The sequence below is a fragment of the Bombina bombina genome, chromosome 12 (assembly GCF_027579735.1).
Source record: "Bombina bombina isolate aBomBom1 chromosome 12, aBomBom1.pri, whole genome shotgun sequence".
Classification (NCBI taxonomy): Eukaryota; Metazoa; Chordata; class Amphibia; order Anura; family Bombinatoridae; genus Bombina; species Bombina bombina.
Window position 1 is genome coordinate 157,755,021 of NC_069510.1, and position 26,439 is coordinate 157,781,459.

General features: G+C 40.3%; 1 protein-coding gene across 1 annotated transcript in view; it reads right to left on the minus strand.

The window, feature by feature from the left end:
• The window catches only part of STRBP (spermatid perinuclear RNA binding protein), a 177,255-nt gene that overhangs the window by 48,499 nt on the left and 102,317 nt on the right, over positions 1 to 26,439 (minus strand). Inside the window, exons 6-7 of the mRNA XM_053695491.1 lie at positions 19,715 to 19,849; positions 7,126 to 7,266 (exon numbers count right to left, since the gene is read on the minus strand). Coding sequence (XP_053551466.1) covers positions 7,126 to 7,266; positions 19,715 to 19,849 — 276 coding nt within the window. The remainder of the gene's footprint in view (positions 1 to 7,125; positions 7,267 to 19,714; positions 19,850 to 26,439) is intronic.

The window sequence follows — 26,439 nt, forward strand, 5'->3', positions numbered from 1 at the left end:
ATAATGTATAGTTTTGCTTATTTTCAGACTAACTAAGCCCTAAAGTATTAGATGTTTACTGGTGCATACTGATTCCTGCAGCTCCTGTATAATCTGTCTTTTCATATGCAGGGAAGGGGGGGGGGTAGTGGAGTATCTGTTGTTCTTGTTTTCTTAGCTCCTTTCAGTGGGTGTCCCAGCCTAACTTCATCAACAGTGCTAAACTGAGAGCCTCTAAGTAAGTTTTAAAAGGATTTATACTGGATTTTTAGATTAGTTTCTGTTCATATTCTTCTTTATTACATGCAGCAATATGAACATTGGTGCATACTGTCCCTTTAAGTCTGCAGATGAATCTGGTCTCCTGTGCTATCAGTATACCTTTAATATACCAGCTGTACACAGTCACTACCTCCTTTTGCCCCTCTCGGGCACTCCCTATTGCTATAATAGAAAAAGGAAATTTATGCTTACCTGATAAATTGATTTCTTCTACGATACAAGTCCACGGATTCATCCTTACTTGTGGGATATTATCCTCCTGCTAACAGGAAGTGGCAAAGAGCACCACAGCAGAGCTGTATATATAGCTCCTCCCTTCTCTCCACCCCCAGTCATTCGACCGAAGGTATAGGAAGAGAAAAGAAAAGCTAAAAGGTGCAGAGGTGACTGAAGTTTTGAACACAAAAATATAATCTGTCTAATATGACAGGGAGGGCCATGGACTCGTCATATCGTAGAAGAAATCAATTTATCAGGTAAGCATACATTTCTTTTTATTCTACAAGATACGACAAGTCCACGGAGTCATCCTTTACTTGTGGGATACAATACCAAAGCTACAGGACACGGATGAACGGGAGGGACAAGACAGATGGTTAAACAGAAGGCACCACTGCTTGAAGAACTTTTCTCCCAAAAATAGCTTCAAAAGAAGCAAAAGTATCAAATTTGTAAAATTTGGAAAAGGTATGAAGGGAGGACCAAGTCGCAGCCTTACAAATCTGTTCAACAGAAGCATCGTTTTTAAAAGCCCATGTGGAAGCCACAACTCTAGTAGAATGAGCTGTAATTCTTTCAGGAGGCTGCTGTCCAGCAGTCTCATATGCCAAACGGATGATGCTTTTCAGCTTAAAAGAAAGAGAGGTAGCCATAGCTTTTTGACTCCTACGCTTTCCAGAATAAACAACAAATAAAGAAGATGTTTGACTGAAATCCTTGGTCGCTTGTAAGTAAAACTTCAAAGCACAAACCACGTCCAAGTTATGTAACAGACGCTACTTCTTAGAAGAAGGATTAGGACATAGAGAAGGAACAACAATTTCCTGATTAATATTCTTATTTGAAACAACCTTAGAAAGGAATCCAGGTTTAGTGCGCAAAACCACCTTATCAGAATGGAATATAAGATAAGGCGAGTCGCATTGTAACGCAGAAAGCTCAGAAACTCTTCGAGCAGAAGAGATAGCAACTAAAAACAAAACTATCCAAGATAAAAGCTTAATATCTATGGAATGCATGGGTTCAAACGGAACCCCTTGAAGAACATTTAGAATTAAATTCAAACTCCATGGCGGAGCAACAGGTTTAAACACAGGCTTGATTCTGACTAAAGCCTGACAAAAAGACTGAACGTCTGGGACATCCGCCAGACGCTTGTGTAGTAAAATTGACAAAGCAGAAATCTGTCCCTTTAAGGAACTAGCCGATAATCCCTTCTCCAATCATTCTTGGAGAAAGGACAAAATCCTAGGAATCCTAACCATACTCCATGAGTAGCCCTTTGATTCGCACCAATAAAGATATTTACGCCATATCTTATGGTAAATTTTCCTAGTGACAGGCTTCCGAGCCTGAATCAAGGTATCAATGACCGACTCAGAGAATCCCCGCTTAGATAAAATCAAGCGTTCAATCTCCAGGTAGTCAGCTGCAGAGAATTTAGATTTGGATTTTGGAACCGACCTTGAATGAGAAGGTCCTGTCTCAGTGGCAGTTTCCACGGTGGCAGAGATGACATTTCCACTAGATCTGCATACCAAGTCCTGCGTGGCCACGCAGGCGCTATCAAGATTACCAAAGCCCTCTCCTGTTTGATTCTGGCAATCAGATGAGGTAGGAGAGGAAAAGGAGGAAACACATAAGCCAGGTTGAACGACCAAGTTACTGCTAGAGCATCTATTAGTACTGCTTGGGGATCCCTTGATCTGGACCCGTAACAAGGAAGTTTGGCATTCTGACGAGATGCCATCAGATCCAATTCCGGTGTGCCCCATTGACGAATCAATGCCGCAAACACCTCCGGATGGAGCTCCCACTCCCCCGGATGAAAAGTCTGACGACTTAGAAAATCCACTTCCCAGTACTCTACTCCTGGGATATAGATTGCTGATAGATGGCAAGAGTGAGTCTCTGCCCATCAAATTATCTTGGAAACCTCTATCATCGCTAGAGAACTCTTTGTTCCCCATTGATGATTGATATATGCTACAGTCGTGATATTGTCCGACTGGAATCTTATGAATTTGGCCAAAGCCAACTGAGGCCACGCTTGAAGCGCGTTGAATATTGCTCTCAGTTCCAGAATATTGATTGGTAGTAGGGACTCCTCCTGAGTCCAAACACCCTGAGCCTTCAGGGAATTCCAGACTGCACCCCAGCCCAAGAGGCTGTTGTCCGTCGTCACTATGACCCATGCTGGTCTGCGGAAGCACAAAATCCCCTTGGACAGATGATCCTGTGACAACCACCAAAGAATAGAGTCTCTGGTCTCTAGATCCAGATTTATCTGAGGAGATAAATCCGCATAATCCCCATTCCACTGTATGAGCATGCACAGCTGCAGTGGTCTGAGATGTAAGCGAGCAAACGGAACGATGTCCATTGCCGCTACCATTAATCCAATTACCTCCATACACTGATGGCCGAGGAATGGACCAAAGTATTTGGCAAGTAGTTAAGATCTTTGACTTTCTGATCTCCGTCAGAAATACTTTCATGTCTACCAAGTCTATCAGAGTTCCTAGGAATGGAACTCTTGTCAGTGGAACTAGTGAACTCTTTTGTATATTCACCTTCCACCCGTGAGTTCTTAAAAAAGCCAACACGATGTCCGTGTGAGATTTGGCTAGTTGGTAACTTGACGCCTGAATCAAAATATCGTCCAGATAGGGCGCCACTGCTATGCCCCGCGGCCTTAGAACCGCCAGAAGGGACCCTAGCACCTTTGTGAAGATTCTGGGAGCTGTGGCCAACCTGAAAGGGAGGGCCACAAACTGGTAGTGTTTGTCCAGGAAGGCGAACCTGAGAAACTGGTGATGATCTCTGTGGATAGGAATGTGAAGATACGCATCCTTTAAGTCCACGGTGGTCATGTATTGACCCTCCTGGATCATTGGTAAAATAGTTTGAATGGTCTCCATCTTGAACGATGGGACTCTGAGAAATTTGTTTAGGCATTTGAAATCTAAAATCGGTCTGAAGGTTCCCTCTTTTTTGGGAACCACGAACAGATTTGAGTAAAACCCCTGCCCCTGTTCTAGTTTTGGAACTGGGCAGATTACACCCATTGTATATAGGTCTTCTACACAGCGTAAGAACGCCTCTCTTTTTGTCTGATCTACAGACAAACGTGAAACATGAAATCTCCCTCTTGGGAAAAAATCCTTGAATTCTAGTAGATACCCCTGGGTCACGTTTTCTAATGCCCAGGGATCCTGAACGTCCCTTGTCCAAGCCTGGGCGAAAAGAGAAAGTCTGCGCCCTACTAGATCCGGTCCCGGATCGGGGGCTGCCCCTTCATGCTGTCTTGGTAGCAGCAGCGTGCTTCTTGGCCTGTTTACCTTTATTCCAGGTCTGGTTAGGTCTCCAGACTGACTTGGATTGTGCAAAATTCCCCCCCTGCTTTGTGGCGGAGGAGGAAGTAGAGGGTCCACCTTTAAAGTTTCGAAAGGAACGAAAATTATTTTGTTTGGCCCTCATTTTAACCGTCTTGTCCTGAGAAAGGGCATGACCTTTACCTCCAGTAATGTCGGAGATTATCTCCTTTAGTTCAGGCTCGAATAGGGTCTTACCTTTAAAAGGAATAGCTAAAAGTTTTGATTTTGATGACACATCAGCAGATCAAGACTTAAGCCATAACACTCTACACGCTAAAATGGCATAGCCTGCATTCTTTGCCGCTAATTTAGCCATTTGAAAAGCGGCATCGGTAATAAAAGAATTAGCTAGCTTGAGAGCCTTAATTCTATCCAAAATATCATCTAATGGGGTCTCAACCTTAAGAGACTCCTCTAGAGCCTCAAACCAAAAAGCTGCTGCAGTAGTTACTGGAACGATGCACGCTATAGGTTGTAGAAGAAAACCCTGATGAATAAACAATTTCTTTAAAAGACCCTCTAATTTTTTATCCATAGGATCTTTGAAAGCACAACTGTCCTCAATAGGAATAGTTGTACGCTTAGCCAGGGTAGAAATAGCTCCCTCCACCTTAGGGACCGTCTGCCAGAAATCCCGAATGGTGTCAGATATGGGAAACATTTTCTTAAAAGTAGGAGGGGGAGAGAACGGAATGCCTGGTCTATCCCATTTCTTAGTAACAATGTCCGAAATCCTTCTAGGGACTGGAAAAACATTAGTGTAAGTAGGGACCTCTAGATATTTATCCATTTTACACAATTTCTCTGGTGGGATTACAATAGGGTCACAATCATCCAGAGTTGCTAAAACCTCCCGGAGTAACAAGCGGAGGTGTTCAAGCTTAAACTTAAAGGCTGTCACATCTGAGTCTGTTTGAGGGAACATCTATCCTTAGTCTGAAAGCTCTCCCTCAGACAGCAAATCCCCCACCCCCAAATCAGAACACTGTGAGGGTACATCGGAGATGGCCAATAAAGCATTAGAGGGCTCAGTATTTACTCTAATACCTGACCTGCTGCGCTTACCCTGTAAACCTGGCAGTTTAGATAATACCTCTGTAAGAGTAGTAGACATAACTGCAGCCATATCTTGCAGGGTAAAAGAATTAGACGCACTAGAAATACTAGGCGTCGCCTGAGCGGGTGTTAGAGGTTGTGACACTTGGGGAGAATTGGATGGCATAACCTTATTCTCTTCAGACTGAGAATCATCCTTAGACATACTTTTATCACCTAAAATATGTTCTTTGCAATGTAAGGCCCTTTCAGTACATGAGGGACACATTTTAAGTGGGGGTTCCACAATGGCTTCTAAACACATAGAACATTGACTTTCAACATGTCAGACATGTTGAAACAGACTAGTAATAACCACAAATAGTCTTGAAAACACTTTATTTAGTGAAAAAAAACAACAATCTGAAAAACGGTACTGCGCCTTTAAGAGTAAAAAAGCGTACAATTTTTCCAAAACTGCTCTAAAATGTTATAATTATCACAATTTTAGTATATATGTGTCTTATCTTGCCATCTAAGATTGCACCACAAGTAAAAAATGCTTAACCCTTAATGGAAAAAAACGTTACTCAAAAACGTTATGAATTTAAGATAGCAACCCACTGCACCTCGCCACAGCTCTGCTGTGGCGCCTACCCGCCCTCAGGGGTCTGTTAAGTCACTCTATCACTTCGTTTAGGCTAAATCTTCAGTTTAGGCCCACCGGAGCTGGAGCTTGCTGCTTGCATAGGAATTTCAACTGCGCATCTGAGGTGCAAAAACAGGCCCCGCCCATCTATATCGATGTCTCTCTGCCTAGTAAAAACCGCTGTAAAGCGGTCTAGAACCTAGCCATGTGGGTTTTTCATATACCCAATCTAATATTGTAAGCCATGTGAAACCCTCCAGTGCCATCAAACATAAAAACGTTTGCTCATAAAAACGTTATGTTGCCCTCTAAGCATAAAACCGTTTTGTCTCAAAAATATTATGTTACCAGTGTCAACCAATTTTCAGCCCATAACATACAGGTTCCAGTAATACCCCCTTCTATTACATGTAGGATTACTGCTTACCCCTTCCCTTATGGGAACAATGTCAGCCAGTTCTGAAATACCACAGTCTCTCCAGAAAAAAATGACTGAACATACCTCAATGCTTGTAGCATGAAAAACGTTCCCCACACTGAAGCTTCTCAAGTACTCCTCAGCCATTCTGTGGGAACTCCTCTGGATCTTACTGACAACTGCTAAGATCATCAGTCTCCAGGCAGAAATCTTCATCCATCTGCTGCCTGAGAAAAAATAGCACTCACTGGTGCCATTTAAAATAAAAAAGTCTTGCTTGAAGAAAATAAAAACTAACATTTTATCACCTCTTTCACTTTACCTCTTCCTATTACTTAGTATAGGCAAAGAGAATGACTGGCGGTGGAGAGAAGGGAAGAGCTATATAGCAGCTCTGCTGTGGTGCTCTTTGCCACTTCCTGTTAGCAGGAGGATAATATCCCACAAGTAAGGATGAATTTGTGGACTCGTCATATCTAGTAGAAGAAAGACACATTTTTTTAACCCCCAGAAAAAAAGATCCGCTATATACCCAACAAAATACTGATACTTGCTATACACCTGGATGTTGACTCACATCCGAATAAGGTGACATTCATGAATGGTTGTCCTTTTTAAAAGTTGATTTTATTTCATCTCCTTCGCTGATCTTTTTGATATCTTTAGGCTCAAACACGATGGATTTCCTAAACTATATAAGCATCCATTCTCTTTGTGTGAATTGTATACTTAGCCATTATGTCTCCTCTTTTGTTTAATGGATTGTTCCTTTCAATAACAAGCATTAATTACTCTACGTGAGATTTCAGTACCGTTTTAACACGATGAACTTAAAAGGAAAGAGGGATGAAAAGAGGCTTTAATATCCAGAGCTAACTGACTAATTACCCTGACAGTATATGCCAAAAAGACCTGGCATAAAGGGTGTACTGGCTTCTAGGAACAAATTTTGGCCCATGTTACTTTGAGACCATTATTTGTGAGACCTATATGCCCTGCTCAGATTATGTACTTAATTTCGACAGACAAACATAAAAGAGAAAGAGACAAAATAGATGACCACAATAAAGACAGATAATGAAATATACAGACAGGGAGACAGAAAGCTGGACAGACAGAAGACAGTTAATATACGTAGATAGTAGGAAATAGTACACATCTTGTACCTGGGAAATTATTTTTTTTTTCTTGTTGTTTGCTGCGTTAGGCCCAGAAAAGAGCTTTTCCAGAGCTGCCAAAGCGGCGCTGGCTTTTGCCACCTTTTTGTTTGGACCTGCACCCCTGAACTTCTGAGAGTCTACCTCCACCTGTAAAAAAAACAAATTATTTTGATCATTTCATAATAAACAAAATGTTTAAAAAGGAAATTTATGCTTACCTGATAAATTTATTTATTTTTCGATACAATGAGTCCACGGATTTCATCCTTACTTGTGGGATATTCACCTCCTGGTCAGCAGGAGGAGGCAAAGAGCACCACAGCAGAGCTGTATAAATAGCTCCTCCCTTCCCTCCCAACCCAGTCATTCGACCGAAGTTAGGAAGAGAAAGGAAAAGCCAAGGTGCAGAGGTGTCTGAAGTTTGAACAAAAATTTAACAACCTGTCTTACTAGAACAGGGCGGGCCGTGGACTCATCATATCAAAAAATAAATACATTTATCAGGTAAGCATAAATTTCCTTTTCTTTTTCAAGATACGATGAGTCCACGGATTTCATCCTTACTTGTGGGATACAATACCAAAGCTATAGTACACGGATGAAACGGGAGGGACAAGACAGGGAACCCAAACGGAAGGCACCACTGCTTGAAAAACCTTACTCCCAAAAACAGCCTCAGCCGAAGCAAAGGCAACACATTTGAAAAATTTAGAAAAAATGTGAAGAGAAAAACAAGTTGCAGCCTTGCAAATCTGTGCAACAGAAGCAACATTTTGGAATGCCCATGAGGAAGAAAACAGCCCCAGTGAAGAGCCGGAATTCATTCGGGAGGCTGCTGTCCAGCAGTCTCATTGCAAACCTGATGACACCCATCAGCCAAAAAGAAAGGGAGGTAGCCGTAGCTTTCTGAACCCTACATTTCCCTGAAAAAATCAGAAACAAAAAAGATGAGTGACAAAAATCCTTAGTCGCTTGTAAGTAGACTTAAAAGCACGGACCACGTCCAAACCGTGTAGCAGGCGTTCCCTCTGAAAGAAGGAATAGGACACAAAGAAGGAACAACAATCCCCTGATCAACGTTCCTGTCCGACACAACTTTAGGAAGAAAACCAGTGCAGAACGGAAAACCACCTTATCCATGAAAAATAAGGCAATGCCAAAAACTTACACTCTTCTAGCAGAAGAATGTCAACAAGAAACAAAACCTTCCAAGATAAAAACTGAATATCTATGGAATGCATAGGTTCAAACGGAACCCCTCGAAGAACTATAAAAACGAAACTCAAACTCCAAAGAGGAGCATTCGGAATTGTCAAAGCCTGACAAAAGAATGAACATCTGGTACATCTGCCAGACACATGTGCAACAAAAAGATAAAGCAGAAATCTGCCCCTTTAGGGAACTTGCTGAGAAACCCCTCTCCAAACCTACTTGGAGAAAAGACCAAATCTCATGAATCCTAATGCCACTCCATGAGTATCCTATGAAGTTACACCAATAAAGATATATTCGCCATAACTTATGGCAAATCGTTCCAGTTACAGGCTTACGTGCCTGAATTAAGGTATCTATGACCGAATCAAAGAACCCCCGCTTGGATAAGATTAAGCGTTCCAACCCCAAGCAGTCAGTCGCAGAGAAACCAGCTTCGGGAGAAGAAAAGGTTTCTGAATGAAAAGATCCATCCTCAATGGAAGCTTCCAAGGTGACAGGGATTGCATGTATACCATAACGGCATACTAAATCATGCAAGGCAACGCAGAAGCGATGAAGCTCACTGATGCCCTTTCCCATGTGATTCGAACAAGTATTCGGAAAAGAAGCGCAAACGGGGAAAATAGATATACTAGACTGAAGGACCAAGGAACTGCCAATGTAACTAACAGCTCAGACTGGACCCAGGACTTGGACCCGTATTCCAGAAACCTGGCATTCTAACAAGAGGCCATGAGATCCAATCAAGCCGACTCCATTTGAAATTCAGGTTGGAGAAAACTCCCGGATGGAGTTCTCCACTCTCCCAGAAGAAAAAACCTGTCTATGTCAGAAAATCCGTTTCCCAAGTGTCCACCCGTGGGACATGGAACGCTGACAGATAGCAAGAATGAGTCTCCATCCACTATATAATATTTTCCACCTCAGCCATGGTTAAGGAACACCTCGTTCCTCCGTATCGCTGACATATTGTCCGTCTGAAAAAAAGGATGAAAACCGGACCGAAGTTTACTGAGGCCAGATCAGCAGAGCCTTGAGCGCACTCTAGGATCCAGGAAGCCTTATAAAAAGAACAGACTCCGCCTGAGTCCATACTCTGCTAAATCATGTTCCCCTGAATAAGTGATCCAGAGAAAAATAGAGGAGACAAATCCGCATAGTCCCCATTCCAGTGCCTGAGTATGCTTAACTACATAGGCCTGAAGTAAAACTAACAAACAGAAGTGAAAGGAAAACAAGACACTGCTCAGTTGATCAACCTCAGAAGAATGAAAGGTAGGGTAGACCTCACCGGAGATTGAACCTGCAACCCATGGGATGTTACAGAGGTCAGCCGCAGCGCATGCCGAGTTATCTGCCCGGCTATCGTCTGTTGCCATCACCATCAGTCCTAAGACTCCTATGTACTAAACCACTGAAGGCTGAGAAGTGGACTGAAGGACTAGGCTCAAATTGAGAGGACTTCATTTCCTGACCACAGTCAGAAAATTTTTCATTGATATGGAATTAATCATGATCCTAAGAAAACTACCCAAGTGCTTGGGACTAAGGAACACTTTCCCAAATACACCTTCCACCCGTGAGATCACGGGAAGCATAACACCACATCTGTGTAAACCCTGCTTGCTGCAAGAACAACGCTGGAACCAGGATATCCGTCAGCTAGGACGCCATTGTTAAGTCCCGTAACTGAAGTGCCGCCAAGAGTAATCCCAGAGTCTCCGTAAGAACTTGGAACTATGGTAAGACTGAAGGACCATGAACAGGAAGAGTTTGACAGGAAAAGCAAACCCTAAAACTTGAGACTATTCTCGAGAACAGCACATGAAAGCACTTATGCTAGAATCCACCGTCGTCATAAATTGACCCTCAAGGAGTAAAGGAGGAAGGGAACAAAATAAAAATTTCCACAACCCGATCAGAAACCCCAGAATCTGTACCAGTATTAGAACTGGAACAATCACTCCAGGTCTGAGAGGTCTCCTACGCAGTGTAAAGACGCCCCTCCTCTCATCTGATCTTCAGACAAGTTTGAAAACAGAAACTGCCTCTGAGAGGAAAACATTTGAGCAAAAAAACGGAGAGTCAGCCCCCTACAAGATCCTTTAATTCCGGATCGGAACATGGACAACATGCTGTCTGTGAGTCAACAGCAGTCTGTCGTTTCCGTATTTAATTTTTTTTTTTTTTAAATAGTCGTTAAGCCAGGTCCAATCAAAGATGACTCCTGGTCAGGAAACCAAAATCTTAGGTTTAGAACATATATCCAGAAAACAAGGCTCTAACCATAAAATCCCAAGAGCCGGAAGAGAAACAACTGAGCTCCCAGCTTGAAAACTGGCAAGGAGAAATTGAAATAAACGAATTATCCAATCATGGATTTCATCCATGGAAGCTACTGACTAAAGCCTCAGTTAACACATCAATACAATATACCATCGCACTAGCGACAGTAGCAAAATACACAGATGGTTTCCTGGTGTATGATCCATCCATAGGTCTATCCGCTAAGGGTACAGAACTTCTCGTAGTGATAGCAACTACTTCTTCCCCTCAAGGAACGACGTCCAGTCTCCTTAGCTGAGTTGGCTACGGGAAACAGTCTTGAAAACATAGACAAATCACAGCAAATGCTTGTCCCTTGCAGAAAAGTAAAGAATAGAGTGTGAAGAAACGCAGGGCACTGCATGTGGGCCATATAATTTCGACTGAAAACTATAGGAAAAATATGTGCCCAATGCTAACAGACTCCCAAACAGCAATCGCCATAGAGGGAGTAAACTCAAACAGAGAAAATAAATTTCAAGTAATAAAATCTTCACATAGGAAAACAATACCGTTACTGTCTCTTTAAATCTGAAAGTAACTCCATTTTGTATGTCTTTGTACCATCCTACGTCACAAAGGATGAATAAACAAATAACCAGCCTCAATTCGTGTAATAAAATTTACACAGAAAAAATGTTACAGTCTCTTTAAATTTTAAAGGAACAACTTATTTCTGTTGTGCAGAACAATCCAATAAAAATAATAATAATATTGTTGAAAATGGACATCGCTAAGAACTTCAAAGAAAAACAATGTCCTTGCCAAGAACCGCAGAGCACTGCCTGTGGCTCATAAAATTATTCTGGACACTAAAGCAGAAAATTGTGGCATGGAGTGGCCGGTGTCACCAGACTCTTTACAGCCATAGCTTTTATAAAGAGGATAAACAATAAAGAATTGGACACCTAAAAAACAGTACTGTTTCTTTAAATGTTAAACCAACATTATGTTTAGTGTGCTTTTGTAGAATCCTATCACAAAGGATAACTGGCCCAAACAACTGAAATTTATACAATAAGGACTCTCATAAAGTGGAAACACCACATTGAGGAATTGTGTTTATTGTGTGCTTTACAACGGACACATAATTCAAACAGTCCTGGACCTACTGAACTGCAGCTATTGTGCTGGAGATGTCACAGTGACTAAATTAACAGAAAAGTCATCAATAACTTTAAACATGTCTGCCCCCCTGATGTTTACAGGTCCTGCCCTGAGTACTACATAGCTGCGTACACGCTCTACCTTCCGATATCTTAATGGAGGTATCGAGCGCAGCTGACAAATGCTCCTAGAGCTCCGCCCCTCGTGGGCGTGACAGTACTCCAGCTCCTAGCACGCTGACTGAACTGCGGCTACAGATGGAGGAGAGGGTGCAGAAAAAATGGCGGGAAGAAAACTCCGCCCATCGTGGACGTTCCGACATCAATCTCCCAGTCGCCATTAATATCTTATGGATCTGGCACCGGGGATAAAACGAAGGACTTAAAAGAGTAGCCAAGTATGCTACTGCATGACAAACAGCCCAAAAATAAAAGTTAGCCGTCTCCTGGTCGGTATAACCTATGTTAAAACCGCCGGGAGGAAAATAACACAGACTTCCACTAGTGTCAGCACATTCAAATACTGGCCAGACATAAACCTGCTTAGCTTCCCTGTTCAAACAGGAACTGTTATAAGCAGGACAATTAGATAGTAGTCACAATACCCTGGACATGTGAAACGGTTAACCATCTCCGGTCGGCATATTTAATGTTAAAACCGCCGGGAGGAAAATGACACTAATTCCAGCCATCTGTATTACCACAATAAGGAGCCCATACTCGATCTTAGCCCTTGCATGTGATAAGAGATAATATAGTGCTCACTTCCTTCTGAGAAAAGTTTTTTATGTCCCCAGAAATAAAAAGTTTGCACTTACCTCAAACGCTGTGCGACAGCATGGCAGTCCAGCAGGTTTTCAGAGGTCCTCTACCTCCCATAGCCCTGTGGACAAAGATCAGCCTGAGTTAAAAGTGCTTAGGCTATCTATATTAGGGCAGCAAATATGTATAGGAGGCGCAGTGAGAATTATGTCCCACCAGTTCCTATTGCTCTAAAGCCACCAAATGCTTCACTTTTAACTGAAGAGACTGATCTGGTCTAGGCTACACCCCAGCACAAAGTAGCACTTAGTGGCACCACTTTAAAAAATAATAAACACTTGATTGAAGAATCTTTACTAACACCTCACTTTGCCATCTCCTATCACTAACACAGGCAAAGAGAATGACTGGGTTGGGAGGGAAGGGAGGAGCTATTTATACAGCTCTGCTGTGGTGCTCTTTGCCACCTCCTGCTGACCAGGAGGTGAATATCCCACAAGTAAGGATGAAATCCGTGGACTCATTGTATCTTGAAAAAGAAAAGGGAAACCCTGAAATAACAGGTTTAAATGGTTATATAACAATTATATTGTGTATAAAAATGAAACTATACGTAACTTAGCAGCTCAGAAGAAGAAAAAAAATATTTAAAGCGAAAGTTGAATGACGTAAAGGGACACTGAGCCCAGATTTTTTCTTTCATGATTCAGATAGAGCATGACATTTTAAGCAACTTTATAATTTACTCCTATTAGCAGTTTTTCTTCGTTCTCTTTATTTTAAAAGCAGGAATGTAAATCTTAGCAGCCAGCCCATTTTAGGTTCAGCACCATGGATAGTGCTTGCTTATTGGAGGATTACATTTACCCACCAATAAGCAAGCATAACCCAGGTTATCAACCAAAAATGGGCCAGCACCTATGCATCACATCCCTGCTTTTTAAATAAAGATAGCAAGAGAACAAAGAAAAATTGATAATAGGAGTAAATTAGAAAGTTGCTTAAAATTGCTGCTCTATCTGAATCATGAAAGAAAAAATATTGGTTTAGTGTCGCTTTAAAGGCCAGTATTAAAAAACATAATTTATGCTTACCTGATAAATTTATTTCTCTTGTAGTGTATCCAGTCCACGGATCATCCATTACTTGTGGGATATTCTCCTTCCCAACAGGAAGTTGCAAGAGGATCACCCACAGCAGAGCTGCTATATAACTCCTCCCCTCACTGCCATATCCAGTCATTCGACCGAAACAAGACGAGAAAGGAGAAACCATAGGGTGCAGTGGTGACTGTAGTTTAATTAAAATTTAGACCTGCCTTAAAAGGACAGGGCGGGCCGTGGACTGGATACACTACAAGAGAAATAAATTTATCAGGTAAGCATAAATTATGTTTTCTCTTGTTAAGTGTATCCAGTCCACGGATCATCCATTACTTGTGGGATACCAATACCAAAGCTAAAGTACACGGATGATGGGAGGGACAAGGCAGGAACCTAAACGGAAGGAACCACTGCCTGTAGAACCTTTCTCCCAAAAACAGCCTCCGAAGAAGCAAAAGTATCAAATTTGTAAAATTTTGAAAAGGTATGAAGTGAAGACCAAGTCGCAGCTTTGCAAATCTGTTCAACAGAAGCCTCATTTTTAAAGGCCCAGGTGGAAGCCACAGCTCTAGTAGAATGAGCTGTAATCCTTTCAGGAGGCTGCTGTCCAGCAGTCTCATAGGCTAAACGGATTATACTCCGTAGCCAAAAAGAAAGATAGGTTGCCGAGGCCTTTTGACCTCTCCTCTGTCCAGAGTAAACAACAAACAGGTTAGATGTTTGATGAAAATCTTTAGTAGCCTGTAAGTAAAACTTCAAGGCACGGACTACATCTAGATTATGCAAAAGACGTTCCTTCTTTGAAGAAGGATTAGGACACAATGATGGAACAACAATCTCTTGATTGATATTCTTGTTAGAAACCACCTTGGGTAAAAACCCAGGTTTTGTACGCAGAACTACTTTATCTGAATGAAAGATCAGATAAGGAGAATCACAATTTAAGGCAGATAACTCCGAGACTCTTCGAGCCGAGGAAATAGCCATCAGAAACAGAACTTTCCATGATAGAAGTTTGACATCAATAGAATGAAGGGGTTCAAACGGAACCCCTTGGAAAACCTTAAGAACCAAGTTTAAGCTCCATGGAGGAGCAACAGGTTTAAACACAGGCTTAATTCTAACTAAAGCCTGACAAAATGCCTGAACGTCTGGAACTTCTGCCAGACGCCTGTGAAAAAGAATAGACAAAGCAGAAATCTGTCCCTTTAAAGAACTAGCTGATAATCCTTTGTCCAAACCCTCTTGGAGGAAGGACAATATCCTAGGAATCCTAACCCTACTCCATGAGTAATTCTTGGATTCACACCAATGAAGATATTTACGCTATATCTTGTGGTCGATTTTCCTGGTGACAGGCTTTCGTGCCTGTATTAAGGTATTAATGACTGACTCGGAGAAGCCACGCTTTGATAGGATCAAGCGTTCAATCTCCATGCAGTCAGTCTCAGAGAAATTAGATTCGGATGATTGAAAGGACCTTGTATTAGAAGGTCTTGTCTCAGAGGCAGAGTCCATGGTGGAAAGGATGAAATGTCCACCAGATCTGCATATCAGGTCCTGCGTGGCCACGCAGGCGCTATCAGAATCACCGATGCTCTCTCCTGTCTGATTTTGGCAATCAGTCGAGGGAGCAGAGGAAACGGTGGAAACACATAAGCCAGGTTGAAGAACCAAGGAGCTGCTAGAGCATCTATCAGCGTCGCTTCTGGGTCCCTGGACCTGGATCCTTAACAAGGAAGCTTGGCGTTCTGGCGAGACGCCATGAGATCCAGTTCTGGTTTTCCCCAACGATGGACCAATTGAGCAAACACCTCCGGATGGAGCTCCCACTCCCCCGGATGAAAAGTCTGACGACTTAGAAAATCCGCCTCCCAGTTCTCTACGCCCGGGATATGGATCGCTGATAGGTGGCAAGAGTGAGTCTCTGCCCAGCGAATTATCTTGGAGACTTCCGACATCGCTAGGGAACTCCTGGTTCCCCCTTGATGGTTGATGTAAGCCACAGTCCGACTGAAATCTGATGAAACCTCAGTGTTGCTAACTGAGGCCAAGCTAGAAGAGCATTGAATATTGCTCTTAACTCCAAAATATTTATTGGGAGGAGTTTCTCCTCCTGAGTCCATGAACCCTGAGCCTTCAGGGAGTTCCAGACTGCACCCCAACCTAGAAGGCTGGCATCTGTTGTTACAATCGTCCAATCTGGCCTGCGAAAGGTCATACCCTTGGACAGGTAGACCCGAGATAACCACCAAAGAAGAGAATCTCTGGTTTCCTGATCCAGATTTAGTAGAGGGGACAAATCTGTGTAATCCCCATTCCACTGACTGAGCATGCATAATTGCAGCGGTCTGAGATGCAGGCGCGCAAATGGCACTATGTCCATCGCCGCTACCATTAAGCCGATTACTTCCATGCACTGAGCAACCGCAGGGCGCGGAATGGAGTGAAGAACACGGCAAGCATTTAGAAGTTTTGATAACCTGGACTCCGTCAGGTAAATTTTCATTTCTACAGAATCTATAAGAGTCCCTAGGAAGGAAACCCTTGTGAGAGGAGATAGAGAACTCTTTTCTTCATTCACTTTCCACCCATGCGACCTCAGAAATGACAGAACTATCTCTGTATGAGACTTGGCAATTTGAAAGCTTGACGCCTGTATCAGGATGTCGTCTAGATAAGGAGCCACCGCTATGCCTCGCGGTCTTAGAACCACCAGAAGTGAGCCCAGAACCTTTGTAAAAATTCTTGAGGCTGTAGCCAACCCGAAGGGAAGAGCTACAAATTGGTAATGCCTGTCTAGAAAGGCAAACCTTAGGAACCGATGATGATTCTTGTGAATCGGAATGTGAAGGTAGGCATCCTTTAAGTCCACTGTGGTCATGTACTGACCCTCTTGGATCATGGGTAAGATGGTCTTTTTTTGGGAACCACAAACAGATTTGAATAAAAACCCTGTCCTTGTTCCGTCCGCGGAACTGGATGGATCACTCCCATTACTAGGAGGTCTTGCACGTAGGAATGCCTCTTTCTTTATCTGGTTTGCAGATAATCTTGAAAGGTGAAATCTCCCTTGTGGAGGAGAAGCTTTGAAGTCCAGAAGATATCCCTGAGATATGATCTCCAACGCCCAGGGATCCTGAACATCTCTTGCCCACGCCTGGGCGAAGAGAGAAAGTCTGCCCCCTACTAAATCCGTTGCCGGATAGGGGGCCGTTCCTTCATGCTGTCTTGGAGGCAGCAGCAGCAGGCTTTCTGGCCTGCTTGCCCTTGTTCCAGGACTGGTTAGATTTCCAGGCCTGCTTGGATTGAGCAAAAGTTCCCTCTTGTTTTGAAGCAGAGGAAGTTGATGCTGCACCTGCCTTGAAATTTCGAAAGGCACGAAAATTAGACTGTTTGGCCCTTGATTTGGCCCTGTCCTGAGGAAGGGTATGACCCTTACCTCCAGTAATGTCAGCAATAATTTCTTTCATACCAGGCCCGAATAAGGTCTGCCCCTTGAAAGGAATGTTGAGTAATTTAGACTTTGAAGTCACGTCAGCTGACCAGGATTTAAGCCATAGCGCCCTACGCGCCTGGTTTGCGAATCCGGAATTCTTAGCCGTTAGTTTAGTCAAATGAACAATGGCATCAGAAACAAATGAGTTAGCTAGCTTAAGTGTTCTAAGCTTGTCAATGATTTCAGTCAATGGAGCTGTATGGATGGCCTCTTCCAGGGCCTCAAACAAGAACGCCGCAGCAGCAGTGACAGGCGCAATGCATGCAAGGGGCTGTAAAATAAAACCTTGTTGAATAAACATTTTCTTAAGGTAACCCTCTAATTTTTTATCCATTGGATCTGAATCAACCGGGATAGTGGTACGCTTTGCTAAAATAGAAACTGCTCCCTCCACCTTAGGGACCGTCTGCCATAAGTCCCGTGTAGTGGCGTCTATTGGAAACATTTTTCTAAATATAGGAGGGGGGGGGGGAAACGGCACACCGGGTCTATCCCACTCCTTACTAATAATTTCTGTAAAACTTTTAGGTATTGGAAAAAAATCAGTACACACCGGCACTGCATAGTATTTATCCAGTCTACACAATTTCTCTGGCACTGCAATTGTGTCACAGTCATTCAGAGCAGCTAACACCTCCCCAAGCAATACACAGAGGTTCTCAAGCTTAAATTTAAAATTAGAAATCTCTGAATCAGGTTTCCCCGAGTCAGAGATGTCACCCACAGACTGAAGCTCTCCGTCCTCAGGTTCTGCATATTGTGACGCAGTATCAGACATGGCTCTTACAGCATCTACGCGCTCTGTATCTCGTCTAACCCCAGAGCTATCACGCTTGCCTCTTAATTCAGGCAATCTGGCTAATACCGCTGACAGGGTATTATCCATGATCGCAGCCATGTCCTGCAAAGTAATCGCTATGGGCGTCCCTGATGTACTTGGCGCCATATTAGCGTGAGTCCCTTGAGCGGGAGGCAAAGGGTCCGACACGTGGGGAGAGTTAGTCGGCATAACTTCCCCCTCGACAGAACCCTCTGGTGACAATTCTTTTATAGATAAAGACTGGTCGTTACTGTTTAAGGTGAAATCAATACATTTAGTACACATTCTCCTATGGGGCTCCACCATGGCTTTTAAACATAATGAACAAGTAGTTTCCTCTGTGTCAGACATGTTTGTACAGACTAGCAATGAGACTAGCAAGCTTGGAAAACACTTTAAAGCAAGTTAACAAGCAATATAAAAAACGTTACTGCGCCTTTAAGAAAAACAAATTTTGTCAAAATTTGAAATAACAGTGAAAAAAGGCAGTTACACTAACGAAATTTTTACAGTGTATGTAACAAGTTAGCAGAGCATTGCACCCACTTGCAAATGGATGATTAACCCCTTAATACCAAAAACGGAATAACAAATGACAAAAACGTTTTTAAAACCAGTCACAACTGCCACAGCTCTACTGTGGCTGTTACCTTCATCAAACACGACTTTTGAAGCCTTTTGAGCCCTTCAGAGATGTCCTGTATCATGCAGAGGGAAGCTGAATGTCTCTGTCTGTAATTTTAGCTGCGCAGAAAAGCGATAAAATAGGCCCCTCCCACTCATATTACAACAGTGGAAAGCCTCAGGAAACTGTTTCTAGGCAAAAATCAAACCAGCCATGTGGAAAAAAACTAGGCCCCAATAAGTTTTATCACCAAGCATATATAAAAACGATTAAACATGCCAGCAAACGTTTTATATTACACTTTTATAAGAGTATGTATCTCTGTTAATAAGCCTGATACCAGTCGCTATTAAATCACTGCATTTATGCTTAACTTACATTAATCCGGTATCAGCAGCATTTTCTAGCAAATTCCATCCCTAGAAAAATGTTAACTGCACATACCTTATTGCAGGATACCCTGCACGCCATTCTCCCTCTGAAGTTACCTCACTCCTCAGAATATGTGAGAACAGCAAAGGATCTTAGTTACTTCTGCTGAGATCATAGAAAATGCAGGCAGATTCTTCTTCCAAATACTGCCTGAGATAAACAGTACACTCCGGTACCATTTAAAAATAATAAACTTTTGATTGAAGAAAAAAAACTAACTATAATACACCACTCTCCTCTTACTACCTCCATCTTTGTTGAGAGTTGCAAGAGAATGACTGGATATGGCAGTGAGGGGAGGAGCTATATAGCAGCTCTGCTGTGGGTGATCCTCTTGCAACTTCCTGTTGGGAAGGAGAATATCCCACAAGTAATGGATGATCCGTGGACTGGATACACTTAACAAGAGAAATACTCTTAAAAACATGGGAACTTTAAGTCATTAAACTTTACAATTACCCTTCTTTTTTAAAATACTTACCTTTTTGTTACTGTAAACTTACCTCTGATTCTCTGCCTGCATCTCCTTCAGTATTGAGCAGATTGGTGTCGAATCAGGCTTCCTCCAATTGCTGTGTGCCCCCTTTGCGTCCAGCTCATGAGGCACACAATGATTGGAGGAAGCTGGATTGTCCTCGATATGCAAAATACTGAAGGAGTCATTCAACTTTACAATAACTTTAACAGCTCTTTAAACAGAGAACTCACCTCCATGACAAAACGTTTATCATGACTCCCTCCGCTTTCAGATATGAGTTCGTACTTGAGACCTCGCCTTTTCTCATTCAGTTCCATCACAGGGTTCTTGCCGCTGGCTGTAAGGATAGGGCCCTGAGTCCTGACCTGCATGAGAGGTACACTTTGCTTATCATGGTACCAAGACGAACACAGATTTTGCATCTCACACTTGTCCCTGACAACCGCAAGCTTGTTTACAGACCAATTGTTAGCATTTAATTGAAGCAATTATTATTTATTCAGCAAGGTAATTAGGAAATGTGTCTTAGATCTGTAGAGAACATTACTCTGCATGCTGGCTGCTGGGACAGTTTAGTGCTAATAGAAGTTGCAATTAATAATAACATAACCAAATTAATCTGTCTGCATATCAAACAAATACTGTGTCCATTGAGTTGTGGTTTTCTTTGATGTTTTTCCCACAAATCTTCAGTTGATAAAATATTTTTCTGTTGTTTATTTCCAGAAGAAGGATGACCTTGGATGTGGCCGGTACTGTGCCACGGTAAGATATGGTAGACATAGGTGTAGTTTCCTTTGTGCAGACGTGTTTTTGTAGCATTGCACATAAGTGTCTGCGTGTAAAATGTAAGCACCTCTCTATATAGTGCATATGTTATATGTGTCTGTGTGTAATATATAAGCACCTCTGTATATAGTGCATATGTTATATGTGTCTGTGTGTATTATATAAGCACCTCTGTATATAGTGCATACGTTATATGTGTCTGTGTATATTATATAAGCACCTCTGTATATAGCGCATACGTTATATGTGTCTGTGTGTATTATATAAGCACCTCTGTATATAGTGCATACGTTATATGTGTCTGTGTGTATTATATAAGCACCTCTGTATATAGCGCATACGTTATATGTGTCTGTGTGTATTATATAAGCACCTCTGTATATAGCGCATACGTTATATGTGTCTGTGTGTATTATATAAGCACCTCTGTATATAGTGCATATGTTATATGTGTCTGTGTGTATTATATAAGCACCTCTGTATATAGTGCATATGTTATATGTGTCTGTGTATAATATATAAGCACCTCTGTATATAGTGCATACGTTATATGTGTCTGTGTGTATTATATAAGCACCTCTGTATATAGTGCATATGTTATATGTGTCTGTGTGTATTATATAAGCACCTCTGTATATAGTGCATACGTTATATGTGTCTGTGTGTATTATATAAGCACCTCTGTATATAGTGCATACGTTATATGTGTCTGTGTGTAATATATAAGCACCTCTGTATATAGTGCATACGTTATATGTGTCTGTGTGTATTATATAAGCACCTCTGTATATAGTGCATATGTTATATGTGTCTGTGTGTATTATATAAGCACCTCTGTATATAGCGCATACGTTATATGTGTCTGTGTGTATTATATAAGCACCTCTGTATATAGCGCATATGTTATATGTGTCTGTGTGTATTATATAAGCACCTCTGCATATAGCGCATACGTTATATGTGTCTGTGTGTATTATATAAGCACCTCTGTATATAGCGCATACGTTATATGTGTCTGTGTGTATTATATAAGCACCTCTGTATATAGTGCATACGTTATATGTGTCTGTGTGTGTTATATAAGCACCTCTGTATATAGTGCATACGTTATATGTGTCTGTGTGTATTATATAAGCACCTCTGTATATAGTGCATACGTTATATGTGTCTGTGTGTATTATATAAGCACCTCTGTATATAGTGCATACGTTATATGTGTCTGTGTGTATTATATAAGCACCTCTGTATATAGTGCATACGTTATATGTGTCTGTGTGTATTATATAAGCACCTCTGTATATAGTGCATACGTTATATGTGTCTGTGTGTATTATATAAGCACCTCTGTATATAGTGCATACGTTATATGTGTCTGTGTGTATTATATAAGCACCTCTGTATATAGTGCATATGTTATATGTGTCTGTGTATAATATATAAGCACCTCTGTATATAGCGCATACGTTATATGTGTCTGTGTGTATTATATAAGCACCTCTGTATATAGCGCATATGTTATATGTGTCTGTGTGTAATATATAAGCACCTCTGTATATAGCGCATACGTTATATGTGTCTGTGTGTATTATATAAGCACCTCTGTGTATAGCGCATACGTTATATGTGTCTGTGTGTAATATATAAGCACCTCTGTATATAGTGCATATGTTATATGTGTCTGTGTGTAATATATAAGCACCTCTGTATATAGCGCATATGTTATATGTGTCTGTGTGTAATATATAAGCACCTCTGTATATAGTGCATATGTTATATGTGTCTGTGTGTAATATATAAGCACCTCTGTATATAGCGCATATGTTATATGTGTCTGTGTGTATTATATAAGCACCTCTGTATATAGCGCATATGTTATATGTGTCTGTGTGTATTATATAAGCACCTCTGTATATAGCGCATACGTTATATGTGTCTGTGTGTATTATATAAGCACCTCTGTATATAGTGCATATGTTATGTGTGTCTGTGTGTATTATATAAGCACCTCTGTATATAGTGCATATGTTATATGTGTCTGTGTGTAATATATAAGCACCTCTGTATATAGTGCATATGTTATATGTGTCTGTGTGTATTATATAAGCACCTCTGTATATAGTGCATATGTTATATGTGTCTGTGTGTAATATATAAGCACCTCTGTATATAGTGCATATGTTATATGTGTCTGTGTGTAATATATAAGCACCTCTGTATATAGCGCATATGTTATATGTGTCTGTGTGTATTATATAAGCACCTCTGTATATAGTGCATATGTTATATGTGTCTGTGTTGTATTTATTAAGCACCTCTGTATATAGCTGCAATATGTTATATGTGTCTGTGTGTAATATATAAGCTCCTCTGTATTAGCTGCATACGTTATATGGTCTGTGAGATATATATATAAGCACCTCTGTATATAGTGCATACTGTTATATGTGGTCTGTGTGTAATATATAAGCACCTCTGTAATATAGGGCATACTGTTTTATGTGTCTGTGTGTATTATATAAGCACCTCTGTATATAGCTGCATACTGTTATATGTGTCTGTGTGTATTATATAAGCAGCCTCTGTATATAGTAGCATATGTTATATGTGTCTGTGTGTATTATATAAGCACCTCTGTATTATAGGCTGCATACTGATATATGATGTCTGTGTGTATTATATAAGCACCTCTGTATATAGCGCATATGTTATATGATGTCTGTGCTGTATTATATAAGGCACCTCTGTATATAGCGCATATGTTATATGTGTCTGGTGTATTATATAAGCACCTCTGTATATAGCTGCATAGTAATATGTGTCTGTGTGTATTATATAAGCACCTCTGTATATAGTGCATACGTTATATGTGTCTGTGTGTAATATATAAGCACCTCTGTATATAGCGCATAGTATATGTGGTCTGTGTGTATTATATAAGCACCTCTGTATATAAAAGTGCATATGTTATATGTGTCTGTGTGTATATGTAGCCTCTGAGTGTAAGTGTGTGTATATATAAGCACCTCTGTATATAGTGCATACTGTTATATGTGTCTGTGTGTATTATATAAGCACCTCTGTATATAGTGCATATGTTATATGTGTCTGTGTGTATTATCTAAGCACCTCTGTATATAGGCATATGTTATATGTGTCTGTGTGTATTATATAAGCACCTCTGTATATAGTGCATATGTTATATGTGTCTGTGTGTATTATATAAGCACCTCTGTATATAGTGCATATGTTATATGTGTCTGTGTGTATTATTTAAGCACCTCAGTATATAGGCATATGTTATATGTGTCCTGTGTGTATTATACCTTAGAACACCTCTGTATATAGTGCATATGTTATATGTGTCTGTGTGTATTATATAAGCACCTCTGTATATAGTGCATATGTTATATGTGTCCTGTGTGTATTATATAAGCACCTCTGTATATAGTGCATACTGTTATATGTGTCTGTGTGTATTATATAAGCACCTCTGTATATAGTGCATATGTTATATGTGTCTGTGTGTAATATATAAGCACCTCTGTATATAGCTGCATACTGTTATATGTGTCTGTGTGTATTATATAAGCACCTCTGTATATAGTGCATATGTTATATGTGTCTGTGTGTATTATATAAGCACCTCTGTATATAGTGCATACGTTATATGTGTCTGTGTGTATTATATAAGCACCTCTGTATAAGTGCATATGTTATATGTGTCTGTGTGTAATATATAAGCACCTCTGTATATAGCTGCATACTGTTATATGTGTCTGTGTGTATTATATAAGCCACCTCTGCATATGTTATATGTGTCTGTGTGTATTATATAAGCACCTCTGTATATAGCGCATATGTTATATGTGTCTGTGTGTATTATATAAGCACCTCTGTATATAGTGCATATGTTATATGTGTCTGTGTGTATTATATAAGCACCTCTGTATATAGTGCATATGTTTATATGTGTCTGTGTGTAATATATAAGCACCTCTGTATATAGCGCATATGTTATATGTGTCTGTGTGTATTATATAAGCACCTCTGTATATAGTGCATACGTTATATGTGTCTGTGTGTAATATATAAGCACCTCTGTATATAGTGCATATGTTATATGTGTCTGTGTGTATTATATAAGCACCTCTGTATATAGTGCATATGTTATATGTGTCTGTGTGTATTATATAAGCACCTCTGTATATAGTGCATATGTTATATGTGTCTGTGTGTATTATATAAGCACCTCTGTATATAGCGCATATGTTATATGTGTCTGTGTGTATTATATAAGCACCTCTGTATATAGCGCATATGTTATATGTGTCTGTGTGTATTATATAAGCACCTCTGTATATAGCGCATATGTTATATGTGTCTGTGTGTATTATATAAGCACCTCTGTATATAGCGCATATGTTATATGTGTCTGTGTGTATTATATAAGCACCTCTGTATATAGTGCATACGTTATATGTGTCTGTGTGTATTATATAAGCACCTCTGTATATAGCGCATATGTTATATGTGTCTGTGTGTATTATATAAGCACCTCTGTATATAGTGCATATGTTATATGTGTCTGTGTGTATTATATAAGCACCTCTGTATATAGTGCATATGTTATATGTGTCTGTGTGTATTATATAAGCACCTCTGTATATAGTGCATATGTTATATGTGTCTGTGTGTATTTATATAGCACCTCTGTATATAGTGCATATGTTATATGTGTCTGTGTGTATATATAAGCACCTCTGTATATAGTGCAATATGTTATATGTGTCTGTGTGTATTATATAAGCACCTCTGTATATAGTGCATACGTTATATGTGTCTGTGTGTAATATATAAGCACCTCTGTATATAGTGCATACGTTATATGTGTCTGTGTGTATTATATAAGCACCTCTGTATATAGTGCATATGTTATATGTGTCTGTGTGTATTATATAAGCACCTCTGTATATAGTGCATACGTTATATGTGTCTGTGTGTATTATATAAGCACCTCTGTATATAGTGCATACGTTATATGTGTCTGTGTGTATTATATAAGCACCTCTGTATATAGTGCATACGTTATATGTGTCTGTGTGTATTATATAAGCACCTCTGTATATAGTGCATATGTTATATGTGTCTGTGTGTAATATATAAGCACCTCTGTATATAGTGCATATGTTATATGTGTCTGTGTGTAATATATAAGCACCTCTGTATATAGTGCATATGTTATATGTGTCTGTGTGTAATATATAAGCACCTCTGTATATAGCGCATACGTTATATGTGTCTGTGTGTATTATATAAGCACCTCTGTATATAGCGCATACGTTATATGTGTCTGTGTGTATTATATAAGCACCTCTGTATATAGTGCATATGTTTATATGTGTCTGTGTGTATTATATAAGCACCTCTGTATATAGTGCATATGTTATATGTGTCTGTGTGTATTATATAAGCACCTCTGTATATAGCGCATACGTTATATGTGTCTGTGTGTATTATATAAGCACCTCTGTATATAGCGCATACGTTATATGTGTCTGTGTGTATTATATAAGCACCTCTGTATATTAGTGCATATGTTATATGTGTCTGTGTGTATTATATAAGCACCTCTGTATATAGTGCATACTGTTATTTGTGTCTGTGTGTATTATATAAGCACCTCTGTATATAGTGCATATGTTATATGTGTCTGTGTGTATTATATAAGCACCTCTGTATATAGTGCATATGTTATATGTGTCTGTGTGTATTATATAAGCACCTCTGTATATAGCGCATATGTTATATGTGTCTGTGTGTATTATATAAGCACCTCTGTATATAGCGCATACGTTATATGTGTCTGTGTGTATTATATAAGCACCTCTGTATATAGTGCATATGTTATATGTGTCTGTGTGTAATATATAAGCACCTCTGTATATAGCGCATATGTTATATGTGTCTGTGTGTATTATATAAACACCTCTGTATATAGTGCATATGTTATATGTGTCTGTGTGTATTATATAAGCACCTCTGTATATAGTGCATATGTTATATGTGTCTGTGTGTATTATATAAGCACCTCTGTATATAGTGCATACGTTATATGTGTCTGTGTGTATTATATAAGCACCTCTGTATATAGTGCATATGTTATATG